General features: G+C 38.5%; 1 protein-coding gene across 7 annotated transcripts in view; it reads right to left on the bottom strand.

Annotated features, from left to right (window-relative positions):
• Window positions 1-22244, bottom strand: part of TDRD3 (tudor domain containing 3) — a 194648-nt gene that overhangs the window by 79884 nt on the left and 92520 nt on the right. For 6 of the 7 annotated variants that reach the window (XM_064369127.1, XM_021667174.2, XM_064369125.1 and 3 more), the window contains 3 exons: window positions 18725-18796; window positions 16631-16780; window positions 3342-3482 (listed from right to left, as the gene is read on the bottom strand). In XM_064369127.1, the coding sequence (XP_064225197.1) occupies window positions 3342-3482; window positions 16631-16780; window positions 18725-18796 (363 nt within the window). The remainder of the gene's footprint in view (window positions 1-3341; window positions 3483-16630; window positions 16781-18724; window positions 18797-22244) is intronic. The other variant, XM_064369128.1, reaches the window with a different exon arrangement.

Below are 22244 nucleotides of genomic sequence, written 5' to 3'. Positions count from 1 at the left end.
TAAATAAATTGGGATTAACATTAATAAACTAATGCAAGGATAAAAACTGGGCTTTCAACAGGATTTTCATGTAACAGTAAAGGTTAATGAAAGGTTTTTGCTTTTTGAGTTATCAATTTGGCAAAATAAATCGGATAATTTGTGGCAATATGGAATTCTAGTTCATAACATCAAGTGCTTTAAGTCCTCCAACATTTAGCAGGCTTCCCAACATCGAATTTCAAGTTTTAAAATTGTCTTTCCTTATGCCTTGCTTTCTGGATGGTTCAGAGGGGCTCTAAACCATCCAGAAAAGAGATAAACAGAATTGTTTGACGTGTAGTTACATAAGATTACCCAAATGATGTTCATTTGCAATATTATTTAAGTTATATTTTGGCAAATAATACGAATATATGTTCCAAAACTGTATGGAATTTCTAAAATTCTAATGTCTAAGTATATGCTATTAATTAAGGTTGTCAAGTTATTGTAAACCACAGATAACTACTTTATCAGTCATGTTTTTAACTGTAACTAGGTTGGAAATTTTGTCATTTGCAGACAATTCTTGTCGTGCTTTGTTCCTTCTCAAAAGATGGGTTACAATCAAGCTATAAGACTTTAACAGGTGCTCTCAAATGCAGGATTCTAATAGTTTTGAAGATTGTAACACTGGAATAGAGAAAAAATTTACAGGACTCATGAAGAGCTGAAATGTTCACAAGTATCAAACAAAACAGAAGTTAACGAAATGGACTGAATTCAGAGAGCTAAAGCAACCTTTTTGATTTTTTGTAGAATATTCCTGATCCTTGTTTGTTTTTCAAAGTCAAAGAAACTTATTTTGAACTATTTATGGCCTTTAATAATTGAGTAAGGTAAACTCCTGTGAACAAAGCATGTTTGTTTCTCTCTGCCTGGTTCCTCTAGACTTTGGAAACTATCGTGAGACTCTTATCACAATATAGTTGTTTTCATCAGTGTAATAGGAATCCATTTTTCTTTTGAAAGATGATATAATTAGAAAAACTGTTTATTTTATCAAGGCTTTGACTAGAAGGATATGCTTCCCTTTAAGGAGGCAATCTCGACTTGCAGAGACAATAAAAGTCCCATGGAGAGAACTGGCTTCGTACCTACACATAGAGTCCCTGTACAGGGTTCCTAACCTATGATTAATAAAGAATGTCACTTTCTAACAGGACCAGGAGCTCCCAGTTTATCTTGGGGCCTTTAGAGGAGAGGATCACCCAACTCACAGGTATCTGAAGATACAAACCCATGGCTAGGCATAGCCTTAAAAGATCTTATCTGAAATTCCTTGTGGAACAGAGTTCCATCAAAGACAATCCAAAAGGCCTATGCAGAAATAATCATTCTTGCTGCACTTTATGCAAATAATCAGGCCAAGTGTAAGACTAAAGTTTATTCTATGAAAAACAGTCCTATCGTAATTTATTTTTATTAAAAATGAGGACTAGAGACCAAAATTATGCTCCATAGCTTATATATTTGTTATTAAATTCCAGTCTCATTAATTGTTTTTAAGTTTCTTTGCCAACATTTTAGACTAACCCTGCTTATTCCTGTTATTCAAGTGGTGATCTCCTGCAGCTTGGAAGAAACAAAAAGGGATGGGTAATGTAAAAATCTGGATCAATATTCTAGTTCTGGGCAATTATCCTGCAAATTCTGCCAGGTAATGATAGTGAGCAGGGTGCCCATAACCCGGAGGTTCATTTAGGAAGATAAAACCAAGGAACTTTACAGACCCCCAAAGGGAAATTCTTTATCTTAGCAAGTAAAATTTTAGCTGGAAATTATGTACTACACTACACTTGTGGGAAATTATGTACTACACTACATCCATGAGATCAGCTGGAGGCTATAAGATTCAAACTGCTCCTAAGATCAGTGCTTAAGATATTTTGCAGATCTTGTACTTTGTGGATCAGCTGGCAACACCCTGATGGATTAACTGACTCATATGACCTTGTGGCCTCCACCCAGGAACTGACTCAGTGCAAGAGGACAGTTTCAATTCCCATGATTTATCTCCTACCTAACCAATCAGAACTCCTGGTTCACTGGCTTCCCCCAACCCACCAAGTTGTCCTTAAAAACTCTGATCTGTTGTGTAAAAGCACATCCAGGGAAAAAAAAAAAGAAAAACTCTGCTCTGATCCCGAGGGGCACAGTGGCTCACACCTGTAATCCCACCACTTTGGGAAGCCAAGGTGAGTGGATCACCTGAGGTCAGGAGTTTGAGACCAGCCTGGCCTACGTGGTGAAACGCCGTCTCTACTAAAAATACAAAAGATTAGCTGGGTATTAGTGGCAGGTGCCTATAATCCCAGCTTCTGGGGAGGCTGAGAAGACAGGAAAATCACTTCAACCCAGGAGGTGGAGGTTGCAGTGAGCCAAGACTGCGCACTGTACTCCAGCCTGGGCAACAAAAGCAAAACTCCATTTCAAAAAACAAAACTAAAAACCTCTGATCCCTGAATGATTGCTGAAACTAATTTGAGTAATAAAACTCCAGTCTCCCACGATAGCTTGCTCTGCGTGAATTACTCTTTCTCTATTGCAATTCCCCTGTCTTGATAAATCAGCTCTATTTAGGCAGTAGGTAAGGTGAATCCATTGGGCAGTTACATAACCCTAAGGAGAAAGCCAAGAAATCATGGAAATACCCACGAATGCTCTGATATTGTTATACTCCTGAATTTACCAACATTTGTTGGTAATTCTAAACTTCTTGTTATATGAAATAGTAAACCCCCATGGTTTAAGGTCTTTTGGATATTCTGTACCCTAAGGACAAAAATCAACCAGTCATTCACCTCTAAAGGCAAAAGGAAAATGAATTTTTGCCAACATCCTTAGATCTGAAAACATTGCAGCATACAGAAATATGTTTGACTCCTCTTTTATCTTAAAAATTCAAGTATGTTTTGCAATTAGGTCCACATAATACATATGCTTGCTTCACAATAATCTTCCCCAAAAGGAGTAGAAAACAAAACAAAATCACTTTAGACAAAATTTGACTAAAGATGTGGGGAAGCACAGAAAAATGTCTATCTTTGATGCATCATCTTTTGATGGCTTTTTATTAATCCATTCCAAAATATAATATTTGAACATTAGTAATTTAAGTGAGATAGAAGTTTTAAGTAAATTATTTTTCAAGCAATCCAAATTTTTAATGATTTAATTGTAATCCTTAATGAAAGTCTTCAAGAGTTATAACATCTATCCATAATACATTGTATAAAGCCAGTGGTGGTAGTGAGAAAGAATAAAAGAATCATTTAAAGAAAAACACTTTAAATTTGTAATTGGTTCTTTGGCCTTACCAGTTCTCTATAGACACCTTCATGTTTTCCCTCTGATTTGGTTGACTTTTCTTTCTGTAAAACTTCCCTATTTCGGTTACCAGCAGCATTGGTATTGAGATTACTTCTAGCACCACCACCACCTCCTCCAAATGTCTTTGTCTTCAGATAAGAGAAAGATAAAAGAGAGGTATATAAACATTTAAAAATAGCTCTAAAACCTAAGCTATGACTAAAAACAACTGAAGTAATTAAAAGTTTCTCAATTATGTTTTACATGAAAAAAATAAAATATTAACTTTTTTTTTGGATAGCAAAAATATCTGCTAGTCACAATCTCTTTTATTCACAAATCCAGGCCAGGCAATAAAAATAATTACACAATTTGTGAATAAAAGGGAAGTCATGAAAATGAGTGTACAACTATAGAGAAGAAAATAATACAAGCATTATGAAGATTACTTGTTAAAATGATTTTAGAGTAAATTACTTGACTACTGTCTTGAGACTTGGGTTCTAAATCCAGCTATCAGGCAAGATTATCTTTGGATATCCAGGCAGTATTTACATTTAACTCAAATCAAAATTAAAACCACTTCTTCAATTACCAAAGACTCATTACTGGATTCATTAAATTTTTGGTTTATGGAATCCCAACAAAAAAAATATATCTGAAATGCCTTCATAGTCATTGCTTGTATAACTAGAAAAAAGTATTTACTAATGTAATACAAAATTTATTAGACTAGGAAACAAGGCAGCACAGGTAAGCACACAGGCTATGGAACTAGACAAGGCTGGGACTAATCTTGGCCCAGCCACTATCTTTAGCATTCAGGCAGGTCACTTAACTTCTACCTTCCATGGAGCCTCAGGCTTTTCATCTTTAAAACGGGGATTAGAAAACCTACCTCACTGGGATACTGGGAGGATTAAATGACAACATCAATATTAAGTTATTATCTCAGTAGCCGGCACATGGCAAACACTCAATAACAGATGGTAATTACTATTTTGGTTAATATACTAGAACAAAATTACCTGAAAACTCTGTTACCTGAACTGCTCCAAATTAAATATATTTCCAAATTTTACATTCCATAATTCCAAAAGTGCTTTTTCTTTTGATGCCAGTGAAACAGCCCCATCTTCTGGATGCATTTACTTATAATTTTCTTTCCATTTTATGGATTAAGGAATAGGATAAGTAGCATTTTCAAAGTTACTTTTCACTGCTCTAAAATACTTACTACTCATTAATGTAAATATCTAGAACCATCACAAACTAAATATTACCCAAACATTATTACTACCTGTGCTTTAGGAGCCACACCTTCTTGTTCATATTATGTGAATTAGGTATCCATGATAATCATGACTATGAAACTCAAGTGGGCCTTAATGCTGTCTAGCAATCTTACCATGTTTCCCTAGGCCATTCATATTCCTAATCTTCTAAAACACTATTTTACATGTTCTCCTCACTTCTCAAACTCTAACACCCTCTCTCACATCACTGTTAAGCATGCTTACTTCCTTACTAAAAAAAAAACTGAAATAATCATTAAAGAACTCACACAGATTTTGACCACATCAACCCACACACTGGTACATGCATGGTTACACTTTATCTTAACCCCATATGATTTATCGTACCACCAACCTTATGAATGTTAAGAAGAATGAGGATAGAACAAACAACCTCCTCAATTCTATAGCAATTCTAAGTCCTTATGTTATCTAACTTTTAAATTGCCTTTGAACTCCCTTCTCCATAATACATTTTCTGCATCATCTTGTTTTTATCCTGTTACCGGTCACACCTTGGCTGGTTCCACTTCTGCCATCTAGGCTCTAAGTTCAAATTGAAGTGTTACAGAGTTCATTATTTAGCCTTTTCTGTTTTCTATCAATGCTCATTCCTTTGGTGATCTCATTTGGTCTCATAATTTTCAATACCATCCAGATGTCTACAACTCTCAAATGCATGTGTCTATTTTAAAGCTCACCCTTCAGTCTTATTGCCTATTAAACATTATTACTACCTGCACGTCTGGTAAGTACCTCAATATTCACATGTTCAAAATGGAGCACCAGATCTTCCTCTCCTCACACCTGGTCCACTCCAGGCTTCATTTCAAGGCAAGAAACTCTAACCTGCCAATATCTCTGGGTAAAAGCATTAGATTAGATTTTTTTTTTTTTTTTTTTTTGAGATGGAGTTTCACTCTTGTTGCCCTGGCTAGATTGCAATGGCGCAATGTCGGCTCAACGCAACCTCTGCCTCCTGGGTTCAAGCAATTCTTCTGCCTCAGCCTTCTGAGTAGCTGAGATTACAGGCATGTGCCACACCCAGCTAATTTTGTATTTTTAGTAGAGTTGGGGTTTCTCCATATTGGTCAGGCTGGTCTCGAACTCTTGACCTCAGGTGATCCGCCCACCTCAGCCTCCCAAAGTGCTGGGATTACAGGCGTGAGCCACCACGCTTGGCCAGATTCATTCCTGATACCACATCTTCTCTTGTACCCTATATCGAATCTCAGTAACCCTAATGGCTCCTTTAAAATTCCAGAATCTGATTACTTTGCACTACCTACACAGCTACTATATTTGTCCAAGCCATAACCATTTTTTTAAATCCTGGATTACTTCAGTAATTCTCTACTTGTTGGATTCCAATTTTCCTTCTCTACAACCAAGTCTGAACACAACGGCTAGAATCAACCTTTTTTTTTTTTTTTTTTTTTTTGATACCAAATCTCACTCTGTTGCCCAAGCTGGAGTACAGTGGTGCAATCTCAGCTCACTACAAACTCCATCTCCTGGGTTCAAGTGATTCTCCTGCCTCAGACTCCCCAGTAGATGGTACTACAGGAAAGCACCACCATGCCAGGCTAACGTTTTTGTATTTTTAGTAGAGACAGATTTCACTATGTTGGCCAGGCTGGTCTGGAACTCCTGATCTCGTGATCCACCTGCCTCGGCCTCCCAAAGTGCTGGGATTACAGGTGTGAGCCACCACGCTGGGCCTAGAATTACCCTTTTAGAATATAGGTCAGCTGATTTTAAGTGCTGTGCTCAAAACATTCCAAAGGCTCCTGTTTCTCCTTGAAGGAAGTACAATGTCTTTACAATAGTTTACAGGGCCCTATATAAGTTAACCTCTATTATCTCTCTTGACTTTATCTTCTACTGCTTGTCCCTTTGCTCTCTCTGCTTCCATTGGCCACTCTGCTGTTCCTCTGTGCTCCTGCTTTAGAGTCTTTGCCATGGCTTTTCCTTCTGCCTGGAATACTCTTGCTCAGATAACCAAGTAGCTAATTCTCTTACCTCCTTCAAGTTTTGACTGAGCTCTCACTATCTTGAGGCCTAAACAGACTATTATATTTAAAATTGCAATCTGCTTATTTAGTATGTTTACATTATTTATGATTCAGATCTTCTATGTTACATATCCATTGCATCCTATAATTATCACTGGATAAACTTGGGCAAGTCCCAAGTTTGTTTGTTAGTTTTGAGCCTCCATCAACTCTCTCATATATAAATTGAGATGTTCTGATGTCTGCTGAAAAAAAAAAAAGTAAGATGCCTTAATTATCAAATATTTATGGGAAAACATAATATCAATTGTGACAACAAAAAGAAGCACCTTACAATAGATTAACTATGCTCTAATAAATAGACAGCTATAACCACATCCAACAAAATCCTAGGTAGAAAAGTTCATTTGAGATAAATGTAAATCAAAAGAACATCTTTCTGTAATCATTTTAAAAATATGTATTTTCAGTATCTTCTGAAACTCTATAATTTTATCTCTTACTGGAACAATAAGTATATTTCATGTAAGTTAGGTAAAATGTATTAAATTAAGAAATGGTAAAACTGGATTTTTAAAAGTATGCCTTGGATAGAGGAACAAGTGAAGAATAGCAATAGTCATGCTTATTGAGAGCTCTGAGCAAGTGTTATGATCTGTGTCAGGTAGTAGTTGAGTTAGTTCTAAATGTTTTAGTCTCACATATGAGGTAGGTACCATTATTATCTCCGAGTTTCACAGATTAAAAAAAAAGGGGGATAATATAAAAAACTGAGTAACTATCCAAAAGTGTCAACAAGATATGCTTTCAGGCTGTGATTGCAGAGCTTGTGCATCTGGCCTCTCACTAGACTGACAACAGAAAGACACTGTGGGAAGAACCACCAAAATTCAAGAAGACTACTCCTTACTTCAAAATTAAATAGGAAAGCAATTGTAAGCTAAGATTCATTACAGATTCTGAATAAAGGAAACAATTTCAATCTCACTGGTTAAGAAATGTCTATGTAGCGGAGGAGTTCCAAGATGGCCAGTTAGAGCCAGCTCAGGATTGCAGCTCCGAGTGAAAGTGCAGAGGGTGAGTGGACACCGCATTTCCAGATGGATTTTTATTGCTCACAGACCAGGAGATTCGCAGGCGGAGGAGCCCCACGGGTCGCTGGCACAGCTGTTTTGGCCGGCGCGGCTGTTTTGCCTGCGCCCTGGCGCAGCCGCTCCCAATGCAGAGTAAATGGGACTGTGTTCCCACTTAGCCAGCAAGGGGAGCTGAAACAGGGAGCCAGGCCAGGAGATTCCCGGGCAAAAAAAAAGCGCCATGAATCTCAGAGCCGCGGTTTCAACGGCGCAGTGGGTCGCTGCACAGGAAATCACACAGATCCCGGCACCTATTCAACAGGCAACCAGGACACCTGGGAGAGGGCAGAAACAAAAAAATAAAAGGCTCTGAGGCAAGGGAGCCAGGAGATCAGGCCCGGCTGGTTCCACCCCTACAAAAACAAAAACAAAAACAAAAAAACAGCAAATGGAAATGCTCTGGGTTGAGAGTTTCACAGCAAGCACAGCTGAACCCGGGACAGTCCAGCTCTGTGGGGAAGGGGCGTCCGCCATTACTGAGGCAGCCTGCCGTTGCTGCAGCAACTCGCCATTACAGAGAAAATCCGTGATTACAGAGGCAGGCCAACATTGCGGAAGCAGCTCTAACTACACCCATATAAACAGGACTGCAGGGAAGTTCACGCAGCAGCTGGGTGGAGCCCACAGCAGCTCAGCGAAGCCTCTGCAGGCTGAGAGTGACTAGGCTGCCTCCTTGTGGGCAGGGCAGCCCTGAAGAAAAAAAAAGGCAGCAGTACAGCGGAAACTCATAAAGCCCTAACTCCCTGGGACAGAACACCTGGGGGAAAAAAGGGTGGGGTTTATGAGTTCTGCTGCTGCAGACTTAAATTTACCAGCCCAGCAGCTCTGAATGAACAACTGGGCTCACAGCTCAGCACCTGAGCTAATATAAAGGACTGTTTCCTCAAGCAGCTCCCGATCCCCGTATATCCAAAGAGTCACCTCATAAAGGAGAGCTCAGACTGACATTTGGCAGGTATCCTTCTGGGACAAAGCAGAAGAAGAAACTGGTAGCAACCTTTACTGTTCGGCAGCTGCTGCAAGTGATCTCCAGGCAAGCAGGGCCTGGACTGGACCTCAGCAGTCCTACAGCAGAGAGGCCAGACAGTTAAAAGGAAAACTGAGAAACAGAAATAACTTTATCAACAACAAACAGAATGTCCACTCAGAGATCCAATCAGAAAGTAAACAACTACGAAGCCGACAGGTGGATAAATCCACAAAGATGGGAAGAAACCAGCACAAAAAGGATGAAAACACCCGAAACCAGAACACCTCTCCTCCTACAAGGGATCACAATTCCTCACCAGCAAGGGAACAAGACTGGATGGAGAATGAGTGTGATGAAATGACAGAATTAACCTTCAGAAAGTGGGTAATAAGATACTTCCGTGAGCTAAAAGAACATGTTCTAACCCAATGCAAAGAAACTAAGAACCTTGAAAAAAGATTTGACGAAATGCTAACAAGAGTGGACAACTTAGAGAGGAATATAAATGAATTGATGGAGCTGAAAAACACGAGACCTTCGCGAAGCATGCACAAGTTTCAACAGGCAAATTGACCAAGCAGAAGAAAGGATATCAGAGGTCGAAGATCAACTCAATGAAATAAAATGAGAAGGCAAGATTAGAGAAAACAGGGTAAAAAGGAATGAACAAAGTCAACAAGAAATATGGGACTATGTGAAAAGACCTAATCTACGTTTGATAGGTGAACCCGAATGTGACGAAGAGAATGAATCCAAGCTGGAAAATACTCTTCAGGATATTATCCAGGAAAACTTCCCCAACCTAGCAAGGCAGGCCAATATTCAAGTCCAGGAAATACAGAGAACACCACAAAGATATTCCTCTAGAAGAGCAACCCCAAGGCACATAATCGTCAGATTCACCAGGGTTGAAATGAAGGAGAAAATGCTAAGGGCAGCCAGAGAGAAAGGTCGGGTTACCCACAAAGGGAAGCCCATCAGAATCACAGCAGATCTCTCAGCAGAAACCCTACAAGCCAGAAGAGAGTGGGGGCCAATATTCAACATCCTTAAAGAAAAGAACTTTCAACCTAGAATTTCATATCCAGCCAAACTAAGCTTCATAAGTTAAGGAAAAATAAAATCCTTTATGAGCAAGCAAGTACTCAGAGATTTCATCACCACCAGACCAGCTTTACAAGGGCTCCTAAAAGAGGAACTACACATGGAAAAGAACAACCAGTACCAGCCACTCCAAAAACACACGAAATGGTAGAGAGCATCAACATAATGAAGAATCAGCATCAACCAATGGGCAAAACAGCCGGCTAGCATCAAAATGGCAGGATCAAATTCACACATAACAATATTAACACTAAACATAAATGGACTAAATGCCCCAATCAAAAGACACAGACTGGCAAATTGGATAAAAAGCCAAAACCCATCAGTGTGCTGTATCCAGGAGACCCATCTCACATGCAAGGATACACAAAGGCTCAAAATAAAGGGATGGAGGAAGATTTACCAAGCAAATGGAGAGCAAAAAAAAGCAGGAGTTGCAATTCTCATCTCTGATAAAATAGACTTTAAAGCAACAAAGATCAAAAGAGACAAAGAAGGACATTACATAATGGTAAAAGGATCAATGCAACAAGAAGAGCTAACAATCCTAAATATATATGCACCTAATACAGGAGCACCCAGATACATAAGGCAAGTTCTTAATGACTTACAAAGAGACTTAGACTCCCATACAATAATAGTGGGAGACTTCAACACACCACTGTCAATATTAGATCAACGAGACAGAAAACTAACAAGGATATCCAGGACTTGAACTCAGACCTGGAACAAGCAAACCTAATAGACATTTACAGAACCCTCCACCCCAAATCCACAGAATATACATTCTTCGCAGCACCACATCACACCTATTCTAAAATTGACCACATAATTGGAAGTAAATCACTCCTCAGCAAATGCAAAAGAACGGAAACCATAACAAACAGTCTCTCAGACCACAGTGCAATCAAGTTAGAACTCAGAATTCAGAAACCAACCCAGAACCACACAGCTTCATGGAAACTTTAATGAACAACTTTCTCTTGAATGTTGACTGGATAAACAATGAAATGAAGGCAGAAATAAAGATGTTCTTTGAAACCAACGAGAACGAAGACATCACATACCAGAATCTCTGGGACACATTTAAAGCAGTCTCTAGAGGAAAATATATAGCAATAAGTGCCCACATGAGAAGAAAGGAGAGATCTAAAATGGACACCCTATCGTCAAAATTGAAAGAGCTAGAGGAGCAAGATCAAAAAAACTAAAAACCTAGCAGAAGACAAGAAATAACTAAGATCAAAGCAGAATTGAAGGAGATAGAGACACGAAAAATCCTACAAAAAGTCAATAAATCCAGGAGCTGGTTTTTTGAAAAGATCAACAAAATAGACAGACCACTAGCCAGATTAATAAAAAAGAAAAGAGAGAATAACCAAATAGATGCAATAAAAAATGATAAAGGGGATATCACCACAGATTCCACAGAAATTCAAACCATCATCAGAGATTATTACAAACAACTTTATGCACATAAACTAGAAAACCTGGAAGAAATGGATAAATTCCTGGACAGTTGACTCCTCCCAAGCCTAAACCAGGAAGAAGTCGAAACCCTGAATAGACCAATAACAAGGTCTGAAGTTGAGGCAGCAATTAAGAGCCTAACACCCAAAAAAAAGCCCAGGTCCAGATGGGTTCACAGCCGAATTCTACCAGACATACAAAGAGGAACTGGTACCATTCCTTCTGAAACTATTCCAAATAATCCAAAAAGAGGGAATCCTTCCCAAATCATTTTATGAGACCAACATCATCCTGATAACAAAGCCCGGCAGAGACTCAACAAGAAAAGAAAACTACAGGCCAATATCCAGGATGAACATAGATGCAAAATCTTCAATAAAATACTGGCAAGCCGATTACAACAGCACATCAAAAAGCTTATCCACCATGATCAAGTAGGATTCATACCGGGGATGCAAGGCTGGTTCAATATACGCAAGTCTATAAATGTAATTCACCATATAAACAGAACCAAAGACAAAAACCACGATTATCTCAATTGATGCAGAGAAGGCCTTCGACAAAATTCAACAACACTTTATGCTAAAAACCTTCAATAAACTAGGTATCGACCGAACGTATCTCAAAATAATAAAAGCTATTTATGACAAACCCACAGCCAATATCATACTGAATGGGCAAAAACTGGAAGCATTCCCTTTGAAATCTGGCACTAGACAAGGATGCCCTCTCTCACCACTCCTATTCAATATAGTACTGGAAGTTCTAGCCAGAGCAATCAGGCAAGAAAAAGAAATAAAGAGTATTCAATTAGGAAAGGAGGAAGTCAAATTGTCTCTATTTGCAGATGACACGATTGTATATCTAGAAGACCCCATCATCTCAGCCCAAAATCTCCTGAAACTGATAAGAAACTTCAGCAAAGTCTCAGGATACAAAATCAATGTTCAAAAATCACAAGCATTCCTATACACCAATAACAGACTTAAAGAGAGCCAAATCAAGAACGAACTGCCATTCACAATTGCTACAAAGAGAATAAAATACCTAGGAATACAACTAACAAGGAAGGTAAAGGACCTCTTCAAGGAGAACTACAAACCACTACTCCACGAAATAAGAAAGGACACAAACAGATGGAGAAACATTCCATGTTTATGGTTAGGAAGAATCAATATCGTGAAAATGGCCATACTGCCCAAAATAATTTACAGATTCAACGCTATCCCCATCAAGCTACCAATGACCTTCTTCAGAGAACTGGAAAAAACCACCTTAAACTTCATATGGAACCAAAAGAGAGCCTCCATAGCCAAGTCAATTCTAAGCAAAAAGAACAAAGCGGGAGGCATCACACTACCGGACATCAAATTATACTACAAGGCTACAGTAATCAAAACAGCATGGTACTGGTACCAAAACAGAGATATACACCAATGGAACAGAACAGAGGCCTCGGAGGTAACACAACATATCTACAACCATCCGATCTTTGACAAACCTGATAATAACAAGCAATGGGGAAAGGATTCCCTGTTCAATAAGTGGTGTTGGGAAAACTGGCTAGCCATATGCAGAAAGCAGAAACTGGACCCCTTCCTGACACCTTACACTAAAATTGACTCCAGATGGATTAAAGACTTAAACATAAGACCTAACACAATAAAAACCCTAGAAGAAAACCTAGGCAAAACCATTCAGGACATAGGCGTAGGCAAGGACTTTATGACCAAAACACCAAAAGCATTGGCAACAAAAGCCAAAATAGACAAATGGGACCTAATCAAACTCCACCGCTTCTGCACAGCGAAAGATACAGTCAATAGAGTGAATCAGCAACCAATAGAATGGGAAAAAATTTTTGCAGCCTACCCATCTGAGAAAGGGCTGATATCCAGAATTTACAATGAAATAAAACAGATTTACAAAAAAAAAAAAAAAAACAAGCCCATTCAAAAATGGGCGAAGGATATGAACAGATACTTTACAAAAGAAGACATACATGAGGCCAACAAGCATATGAAAAAATGCTCATCATCACTGGTCATTAGAGAAATGCAAATCAAAACTACATTGAGATACCATCTCATACCAGTTAGAACAGCGATCATTAAAAAATCTGGAGACAACAGATGCTGGAGAGGATGTGGAGAAATAGGAACACTTTTACACTGTTGGTGGGAGTGTAAATTAGTCCAACCATTGTGGAAGACAGTGTGGCAATTCCTCAAGGACCTAGAAATCGAAATTCCATTTGACCCAGCAATCCCATTACTGGGTATATATCCAAAGGGTTATAAATCGTTCTACTATAAGGACACATGCACACGAATGTTCATTACAGCACAGTTTACAATAGCAAAGACCTGGAACCAACCCAAATGTCCATCGATGATAGACTGGACAGGGAAAATGTGGCACATATACACCATGGAATATTATGCAGCCATCAAAAACGATGAGTTTGCATCCTTTGTAGGGACATGGATGAACCTGGAAACCATCATTCTCAGCAAACTGACACAAGAACACAAAATCAAACATCACATGTTTTCACTCATAGATGGGTGTTGAACAATGGGAACACATGGACACAGGGAGGGGAGCACTATACACTAGGGTCTGTTGGCGGGGAGTGGGGCGCAGCAGTGGGTGGGGAGTTGGGGAGAGATAGCATGGGGAGAAACGCCACATATAGGTGAAGGGGAGGAAGGCAGCAAATCACACTGCCAGGTATGCACCTATGCAACAATCTTGCATGTTTTTCACATGTACCCCAAAACCTAAAATGCAATAAAAAAAAAGAAATGTCTATGTAGCAACTAATTTATGACCTAAAATTTCTTATCACGGTATAAGAGAAATCAATAAGTGACTAGAAAAAACACCTATTACAAATAAGAAAAAAAATTCTAAATAATGAAAAGGGAGCCTTTGGCTATCAATAACATAAGAAGGAGGGGTTTGTTTCTTCAGGATGTTGGTCTGGGTAAAGTTTTCTGGATAAGACCTCAACAGCACAGGCACACAAGTAAAAATAGACAAATGAGATTGTATCAAATTAAAAAGCTTCTGCACAGCCAGGAATCCAATCAATAGAGTGAAGAAACAACCTTCAGAATGAAAGAAAATAATGGCAAACTATCCATCTCACAAGGGGTCAATATCTAGAATATATAAGGAACATAACAATTCAAAAAAAAATAAAATCCGATTTAAAAATGGATAAATGATTTGAGTATCATTTTTCCAAAGAAGACCATACAAATGGCCAACTCATATACGAACATATGGTCAACATCATTTATCATTGAAATCAGTCCAGTAGCCCCATAGACACATTTTTTTATATAAACAGAAACTGACCCTTCTGATCTTAAGGTTTGAAGCTTCCATTTGATTTATCTTTATCTGAGTCCCTTCTTCAGGAAATGACACTCAGGCCTTTCAAAAAAGTATCAAAGAACTAAAATTCACCAGATCACCACATCCAAACACTGAGATGCCACATCCCTCATTCATCATAATTGCTTCCTTACCCCTCCTTAGTTCCTGTTTTCCTGCACATAGTTAGATTTCATCCCTGATATATAAATCCCTAATTGTAGCCCACCAGGGTTATGAATTTGAGACTGATCACCCATCTTTTCAGCTGCAACACCCAATTAAAGCCTTCTTTCCTAGCAACACTCATATTGCAGTGATTGGCTTTCTGTGCAGTGAGTAGCAGGATCTAGACTGAACCCTGCATGTCTCATAACATCATCAAGGAGACGCAAATCAAAACAAAATGAGATATTATCTCAACCCAGTTAAAATTGCTACAATCAAAAAGACAAAAATAAAAAGATAAATACCAGTGAGGATGTAAAGAGAGGTGAACTCTATGCACTGTTGGTGGGAATGTAAATTAGTGCAGCCATTACAGAAAACAATATGGAGGTTGCTCAACAAAACTAAAAATAGAACCAGCATATGACTCAGCAATCCATTACTGGGTATTTATCCAAAGGAAAGGAAATCAGTAGGTCAAAGAGATATCTCCCATATTTATTGCAGCACTATTCACAATAGCCAAGTTATGAAATCAACCTGACTGCCTACCATCAGATGAAGGGATAAGAAAATATAGTACACAGGGATTGGCTCTAGGACTCCCATCACTCTCACATTTCCAGTAGATAACAAAAAACATGGTCGCTCAAGTCCCTTACATAAAATGATATAGTATTTGCATATAACCTATGCACATCCTCTTGTATACTTATTTTTTAATTTTTATTTTTTGAGGCTGTGTTTTGCTATTGTTGCCCAGGCTGGAATGCAATGGCGCAATCTCAGCTCACTGAAACCTCCACCTTCTGGGTTCAAGTGATTCTACTGCCTCCACCTCCTGAGTAGCTCAGATAACAGGCATGCACCACAATGCATGGCTAATTTTGCAGTTTTAGCGGAGATGGGGTTTTGCCATGTTGGTCAGGCTTGTCTCGAACTCCTCACCTCAGGTGATCCACCTGCTTCAGCCTCCCAAAGTGCCGGGATTACAGACGTGAGCCTCCATGCCGGGCCATTCTTGTATACTTTAAATCATCTCTAGATTACTTATAATACCTTATATAGTGTAAATGTTATATAAATAGTTGTTATACTATATCATTAGGGAATAATCACAAGACAAATTTGTATACATTCAGTACAGATGCAACCATCCTTTTCCCCCGTGACGAATATTTTTGATCCACTGTTGGTTGAATCCAGTTAGGAAGAGTTGAATCCACAGATATGGAGAGCTGACTGTCTATACCTAATGAATACTATTCAGTCATACAATAGAAAGAAATTCTCAGCAACATTTTTATTCATCTCTCAGAAGTTGCCATTCTCAGCAACATTTTTATTCATCTCTCAGAAGTTGCTATTTCTCATAAGTTGTTATTAATAAGAGGAAATTATTCCCAAAAAAGTGGCAACTAGCCCAACTACTAATAGGAAACTCTCTGCCCGAATAAAAAGTGTGCCCAGTTGCTATATTCTTTAAAAAAAAAAGGAAGAAGGAGAAAAGAATGGTAATTTGCCAGCAAGAGTAACTTGTTGGAACTACCTTAGAGATCTGGAAAAAGAACACATGAGTAAAACATGTAAGATTCCATAAAGTGGCAAAGCATTACTACTTATGGAATATGTAAGAAGAACAAGGTTAAGCATTTGTTGAATTAGGTAGCTTATGTGAAAAGACAATAATGGTCAAGGGTAATCTAAACAGAACATAACGTTAAGAAATAAGAAATGTGTAATGATTTGATTTCTTACTTCTTTGCTCTTTGCAACTTCAGCAATAGCAGCGGTTCTTTGCTTTTCAAATTCATCATTATCATTTGTAGGTTTGACAGGCATTGTAACTTGCAATGTTTTTCTTCGATCAAGTTCTCTGCTATCCACTTGGACATGAGATACACACTTCTGGTAAAACAAGTAAGAATAAGTCAATTTATTAGTTCCAAAAGAGATTCAAGTTTTCATTAGAAAGTAAAACTTCTTCAAAAGAAAGTATCTTGTATCTTTTACAATAGCTAAAAGCCTACACAAATAAAATTCTATCCCATGTATTTAAAAAGTAGAAAACTGGAAAAATAACTTTTAAACAAACATAACTAGCAAATAAAATTAAAAGCTATATAAATTTGTGGCCATCTAAGCCAGGCACATATTTAAAACATACACTGGATCAAGAGAGCTAACTTTTATTTTACGGTAATTACTTTAATAATTTTATATTTCAAACAATCTTGACTAATGCACAATAAAATCTAAATTTAGTTTTGTCATGAAGAACTTAATTTCCATATTATACCACAATATCCATACGTGGATTGGTTATTACAATTATATCACAATATAAAAAGATGTCTCTGCACTTATAAACCACACTCTAAAAACATACTCTTGTCCAAAATCAGGCTTCAAAGTTTTTATATTTTTTCTCATAAAGTAAAAAAAAGGCATCACTGCCTAAAAATAAGCCCTCAATTCTGATCTTCATTCCAATTTTACCAGTAAAAATTCTATAAAATGAACTTTTTCTCAACTCGTTTAAAAAAAATGAAAAGGAGGAAGATCTCAAAGAAATGTATTACACAAATACAGAAAAATTTCAGTAATAAAAATATATCATATTGACACCAACACACACTCAGCATTACCTATCTTCAACCCATGTACAAGGATGCAAGATGCTGCATAAGAATTTTTTCAGAATGAACTTTATAAACAAATATTATTAAAATTATAACTTTCATTATATACCCTAACACCCAAAAGCTATAAAACACTTAAAAGTCTTAAGAATAATTAGATCATAAGTCTTTCTGGAAGAGAAATACTATCACCAAAATGTTTAAGAGTAAATTTTTACAAATATATCATTATTATTTTCAAATATAAGTTATTAGAATGTTTGCACTGCTTTCCTCATGGGGATTTTTATTACACTGGGAGAATATCAATCATAAACATGGATCACACCACAGGACTTCATACTTCCTCTTATCTTGGCTATCTCTTCTTCCAAACTCAGTAAAAGAAAAAATATTATTTTTAAAATGCTTCAAAATAGTTTTGATGTAAAAATGATTTACTTCAGTGAGAGTAGATCTTACAAAAGGCTTTTAAAGATCGTACTAAATACCAAAATTTAGGCAGACACACACACACACACACAACCTTGTTATGGATGTGCAGATCTGTTGCCTACCTGTTATCTCCACAACTCATTGCTACTCTTAGCCAGCTCAGCATTCTTGAAAAAAATTAAAGAGCAAATGCAAGGCAGATTACCAATAGCTAAATTTTGATGGCATCATCAGAAGAGCAAGTTGCCACAAGAATTTTCTTAGAATTGTCAGGGATAAAGCAAGAACAGGTTGGAAAAGATTGTTGAGAATCAATTTGATGCTGAAGACAAGTGAAGTCACAAGATACTGGTCAGAAGGGGAGCTGCCTCAAAGTAGCATTTCATCCGATCACCCTGTGTGGCTTCATTTCTCTCCCCATCTTATGTTTTTAATAAACAAATGAGAAATTATGACACATTTCTGTTTTCTTACTTTTGAACTTCTCTAAAAAAAAACCCTTCCTCCATCCTATTTTAATTGGCTATAAGTTACTTTTCAGATATGACTCTTAATTGCTTCAATCTTTGGGTTAACAGCTCTTGCAAACATCAACAATATAATTACAGTGAAGTAAAAAAAAACAAAAAATTATTAAATTCCTTGAACTTCAGATTTCCAAATAACTCCATAACCTCTTAATAAATAGTTCAGCACATAATGAAACACAGCTTGAAGACTAATGAAAAATACCTTTTCCTAATTTAAATTCAACTCCCAACACAAAAGTCATTACCTGTCCAAAAGGCACAAAAGGAGGTGGTCCACCTTCAGTTCCAATATTGCTTCTATTGTGTTTTGATAAGCTCTGTGGAAAAAGTCCAGTTACAAAAGAGGTGTTATACATAAAAACTATATTTCCAACATTTATAATGTAATAGGAATCTATCTATTGAGTAGATTCTTATAAGGAATAGGAAGAAAAAGGCCTTCCATAAAGTATTTCAAACCACACAAAATATATTACTCTTAACTTCAATAATCAGGCAAAGACTCTCTCCTCACCTCCCCTTACTAAAAACACATATTCACACATAACTTTCAGAAATATTTATCAGGCCATTCCCCGAAGAAGAAAACAGTCCTCTTAAACAAGAAGCAAATTCAAAAATAACAAACGCTGGTAACAAGAATTCCATGTCAAAGCATAAAGCTATCGATTGGATCCAAGATGGCCGGTTAGGAGGAACTCGGGATTGCAGGTCTGAGAGAAAGCGCAGAGGGTGAGTGGACACCGCATTTCCAGACAGATTTTTACTGCCTGCAGACCAGGAGATTCACAGGTGGAGGAGCCCCATGGATCGTCAGGACAGCTGTTTTGGCCGGCGCGGCCGCTTGACCTGCGCCCTGGCGCAGCGGCTCCTAGTCCAGAGTGAGCGAGACTGAGTACCCTCTAAGCCAGCAAGGGGAGCTGAAACGGGGAGCCAGGCCAGGAGATTCCCGGGCAAAAAAGCGCCACGAATCTCAGAGCCACGGTTTCAGCTGATGCAGTGGCTCCCGGTGCAGAGCAAACGAGATGGTGTCCCCTCTTAGCCAGCAAGGGGAGCTGAAACAGGGAGCCAGGAAAGGAGATTCCCGGGCAAAGAAGCGCCGCGGCAAACAACTGAACCCAGGACGGTCCAGCTCTGTGGAGGAGGGGCATCCGCCATTACGGAGGCACCCTGCAGTTCCCAGGGCAATCTGCAGTTGCCAAGGCAACCCGCCACTAAAGAGACTCCTTCACTATAGGGGCAGGCCAACATAGCGGAAGCAGTTCTAACTACACCCATATAAACAGGACTGCAGGGAAGTCCACACGGAAGCTGGGCAGAGCCCACAGCAGCTCAGTGAAGCCTCTGCAGGCTGAGTGTGACTAGGCTGCCACCTTGTGGGCAGGGAAAACGGCAGCAGCACAGCAGAAATTCATAAAGCCCTAACTCCCTGGGACAGAACACCTAGGGGGAAGAAAAGGGCGTTTAGAAGTTCGGCTGCTGCAGACTTAAACTTACCAAAATCAGAAAGACAGCAACTACAAAGTCGACATGTGGATAAATCCACAAAGATGGGAAGAAACCAGTGCAAAAAGGATGAAAACACTCGAAACCAGAACACGTCTCCTCCTACAAGGGAGCACAACTCCTCACCAGCAAGGGAACAAGATTGGATGGAGAATGAGTGTGATGAAATGACAGAATCAGATTTCAGAAAGTGGATAATAAGAAACTTCCGTGAGCTAAAAGAACATGTTCTAACCCAATGCAAAGAAACTAAGAACCTTGAAAAAAAGACTTGACGAAATGCTAATGAGAATGGACAACTTAGAGAGGAATATGAGTGAATTGATGGAGCTGAAAAACACGACACGAGAACTTCGCGAAGCATGCACAAGTTTCAACAGGCAAATTGACCAAGCAGAAGAAAGGATATCAGAGGTCGAAGATCAACTCAATGAAATAAAATGAGAAGGCAAGATTAGAGAAAACAGGGTAAAAAGGAATGAACAAAGTCAACAAGAAATATGGGACTATGTGAAAAGACCTAATCTATGTTTGATAGGTGTACCCGAATGTGACAAGGAGAATGCATCCATGCTGGAAAATACTCTTCAGGATATTATCCAGGAAAACTTCCCCAACCTAGCAAGGCAGGCCAATATTCAAGTCCAGGAAATACAGAGAACACCACAAAGGTATTCCTCTAGAAGAGCAACCCCAAGGCACATAATCGTCAGATTCACCAGGGTTGAAATGAAGGAGAAAATGCTAAGGGCAGCCAGAGAGAAAGGTCGGGTTACCCACAAAGGGAAGCCCATCAGAATCACAGCAGATCTCTCAGCAGAAACCCTACAAGCCAGAAGAGAGTGGGGGCCAATATTCAACATCCTTAAAGAAAAGAACTTTCAACCTAGAATTTCATATCCAGCCAAACTAAGCTTCATAAGTTAAGGAAAAATAAAATCCTTTATGAGCAAGCAAGTACTCAGAGATTTCATCACCACCAGACCAGCTTTACAAGAGCTCCTAAAAGAGGAACTACACATAGAAAAGAACAACCAGTACCAGCCACTCCAAAAACACACGAAATGGTAGAGAGCATCAACATAATGAAGAATCGGCATCAACCAATGGGCAAAACAGCCGGCTAGCATCAAAATGGCAGGATCAAATTCACACATAACAATATTAACACTAAACATAAATGGACTAAATGCCCCAATCAAAAGACACAGACTGGCAAATTGGATAAAAAGCCAAAACCCATCAGTGTGCTGTATCCAGGAAACCCATCTCACATGCAAGGATACACAAAGGCTCAAAATAAAGGGATGGAGGAAGATTTACCAAGCAAATGGAGAGCAAAAAAAAGCAGGAGTTGCAATTCTCATCTCTGATAAAATAGACTTTAAAGCAACAAAGATCAAAAGAGACAAAGAAGGACATTACATAATGGTAAAAGGATCAATGCAACAAGAAGAGCTAACAATCCTAAATATATATGCACCTAATACAGGAGCACCCAGATACATAAGGCAAGTTCTTAATGACTTACAAAGAGACTTAGACTCCCATACAATAATAGTGGGAGACTTCAACACACCACTGTCAATATTAGATCAACGAGACAGAAAACTAACAAGGATATCCAGGACTTGAACTCAGACCTGGAACAAGCAAACCTAATAGACATTTGCAGTACCCTCCACCCCAAATCCACAGAATATACATTCTTCTCAGCACCACATCACACCTATTCTAAAATTGACCACATAATTGGAAGTAAATCACTCCTCAGCAAATGCAAAAGAACGGAAACCATAACAAACAGTCTCTCAGACCACAGTGCAATCAAGTTAGAACTCAGAATTCAGAAACCAACCCAGAACCGCACAGCTTCATGGAAAATGAACAACTTTCTCCTGAATGTTGACCAGATAAAACAATGAAATGAAGGCAGAAATAAAGATGTTCTTCGAAACCAACAAGAATGAAGACATCACATACCAGAATCTCTGGGACACATTTAAAGCAGTCTCTAGAGGAAAATATATAGCAATAAGTGCCCACATGAGAAGAAAGGAGAGATCTAAAATGGACACCCTATCGTCAAAATTGAAAGAGCTAGAGGAGCAAGATCAAAAAAACTAAAAACCTAGCAGAAGACAAGAAATAACTAAGATCAAAGCAGAATTGAAGGAGATAGAGACACGAAAAATCCTACAAAAAGTCAATAAATCCAGGAGCTGGTTTTTTGAAAAGATCAACAAAATAGACAGACCA

Source organism: Aotus nancymaae, unplaced genomic scaffold (genome assembly GCF_030222135.1).
Source record: "Aotus nancymaae isolate 86718 unplaced genomic scaffold, 86718_ANA_hifiasm-v0.15.2.pri h1tg000088l, whole genome shotgun sequence".
Taxonomy (NCBI): domain Eukaryota; kingdom Metazoa; phylum Chordata; class Mammalia; order Primates; family Aotidae; genus Aotus; species Aotus nancymaae.
This window is presented reverse-complemented; position numbering and strand designations above follow the sequence as displayed.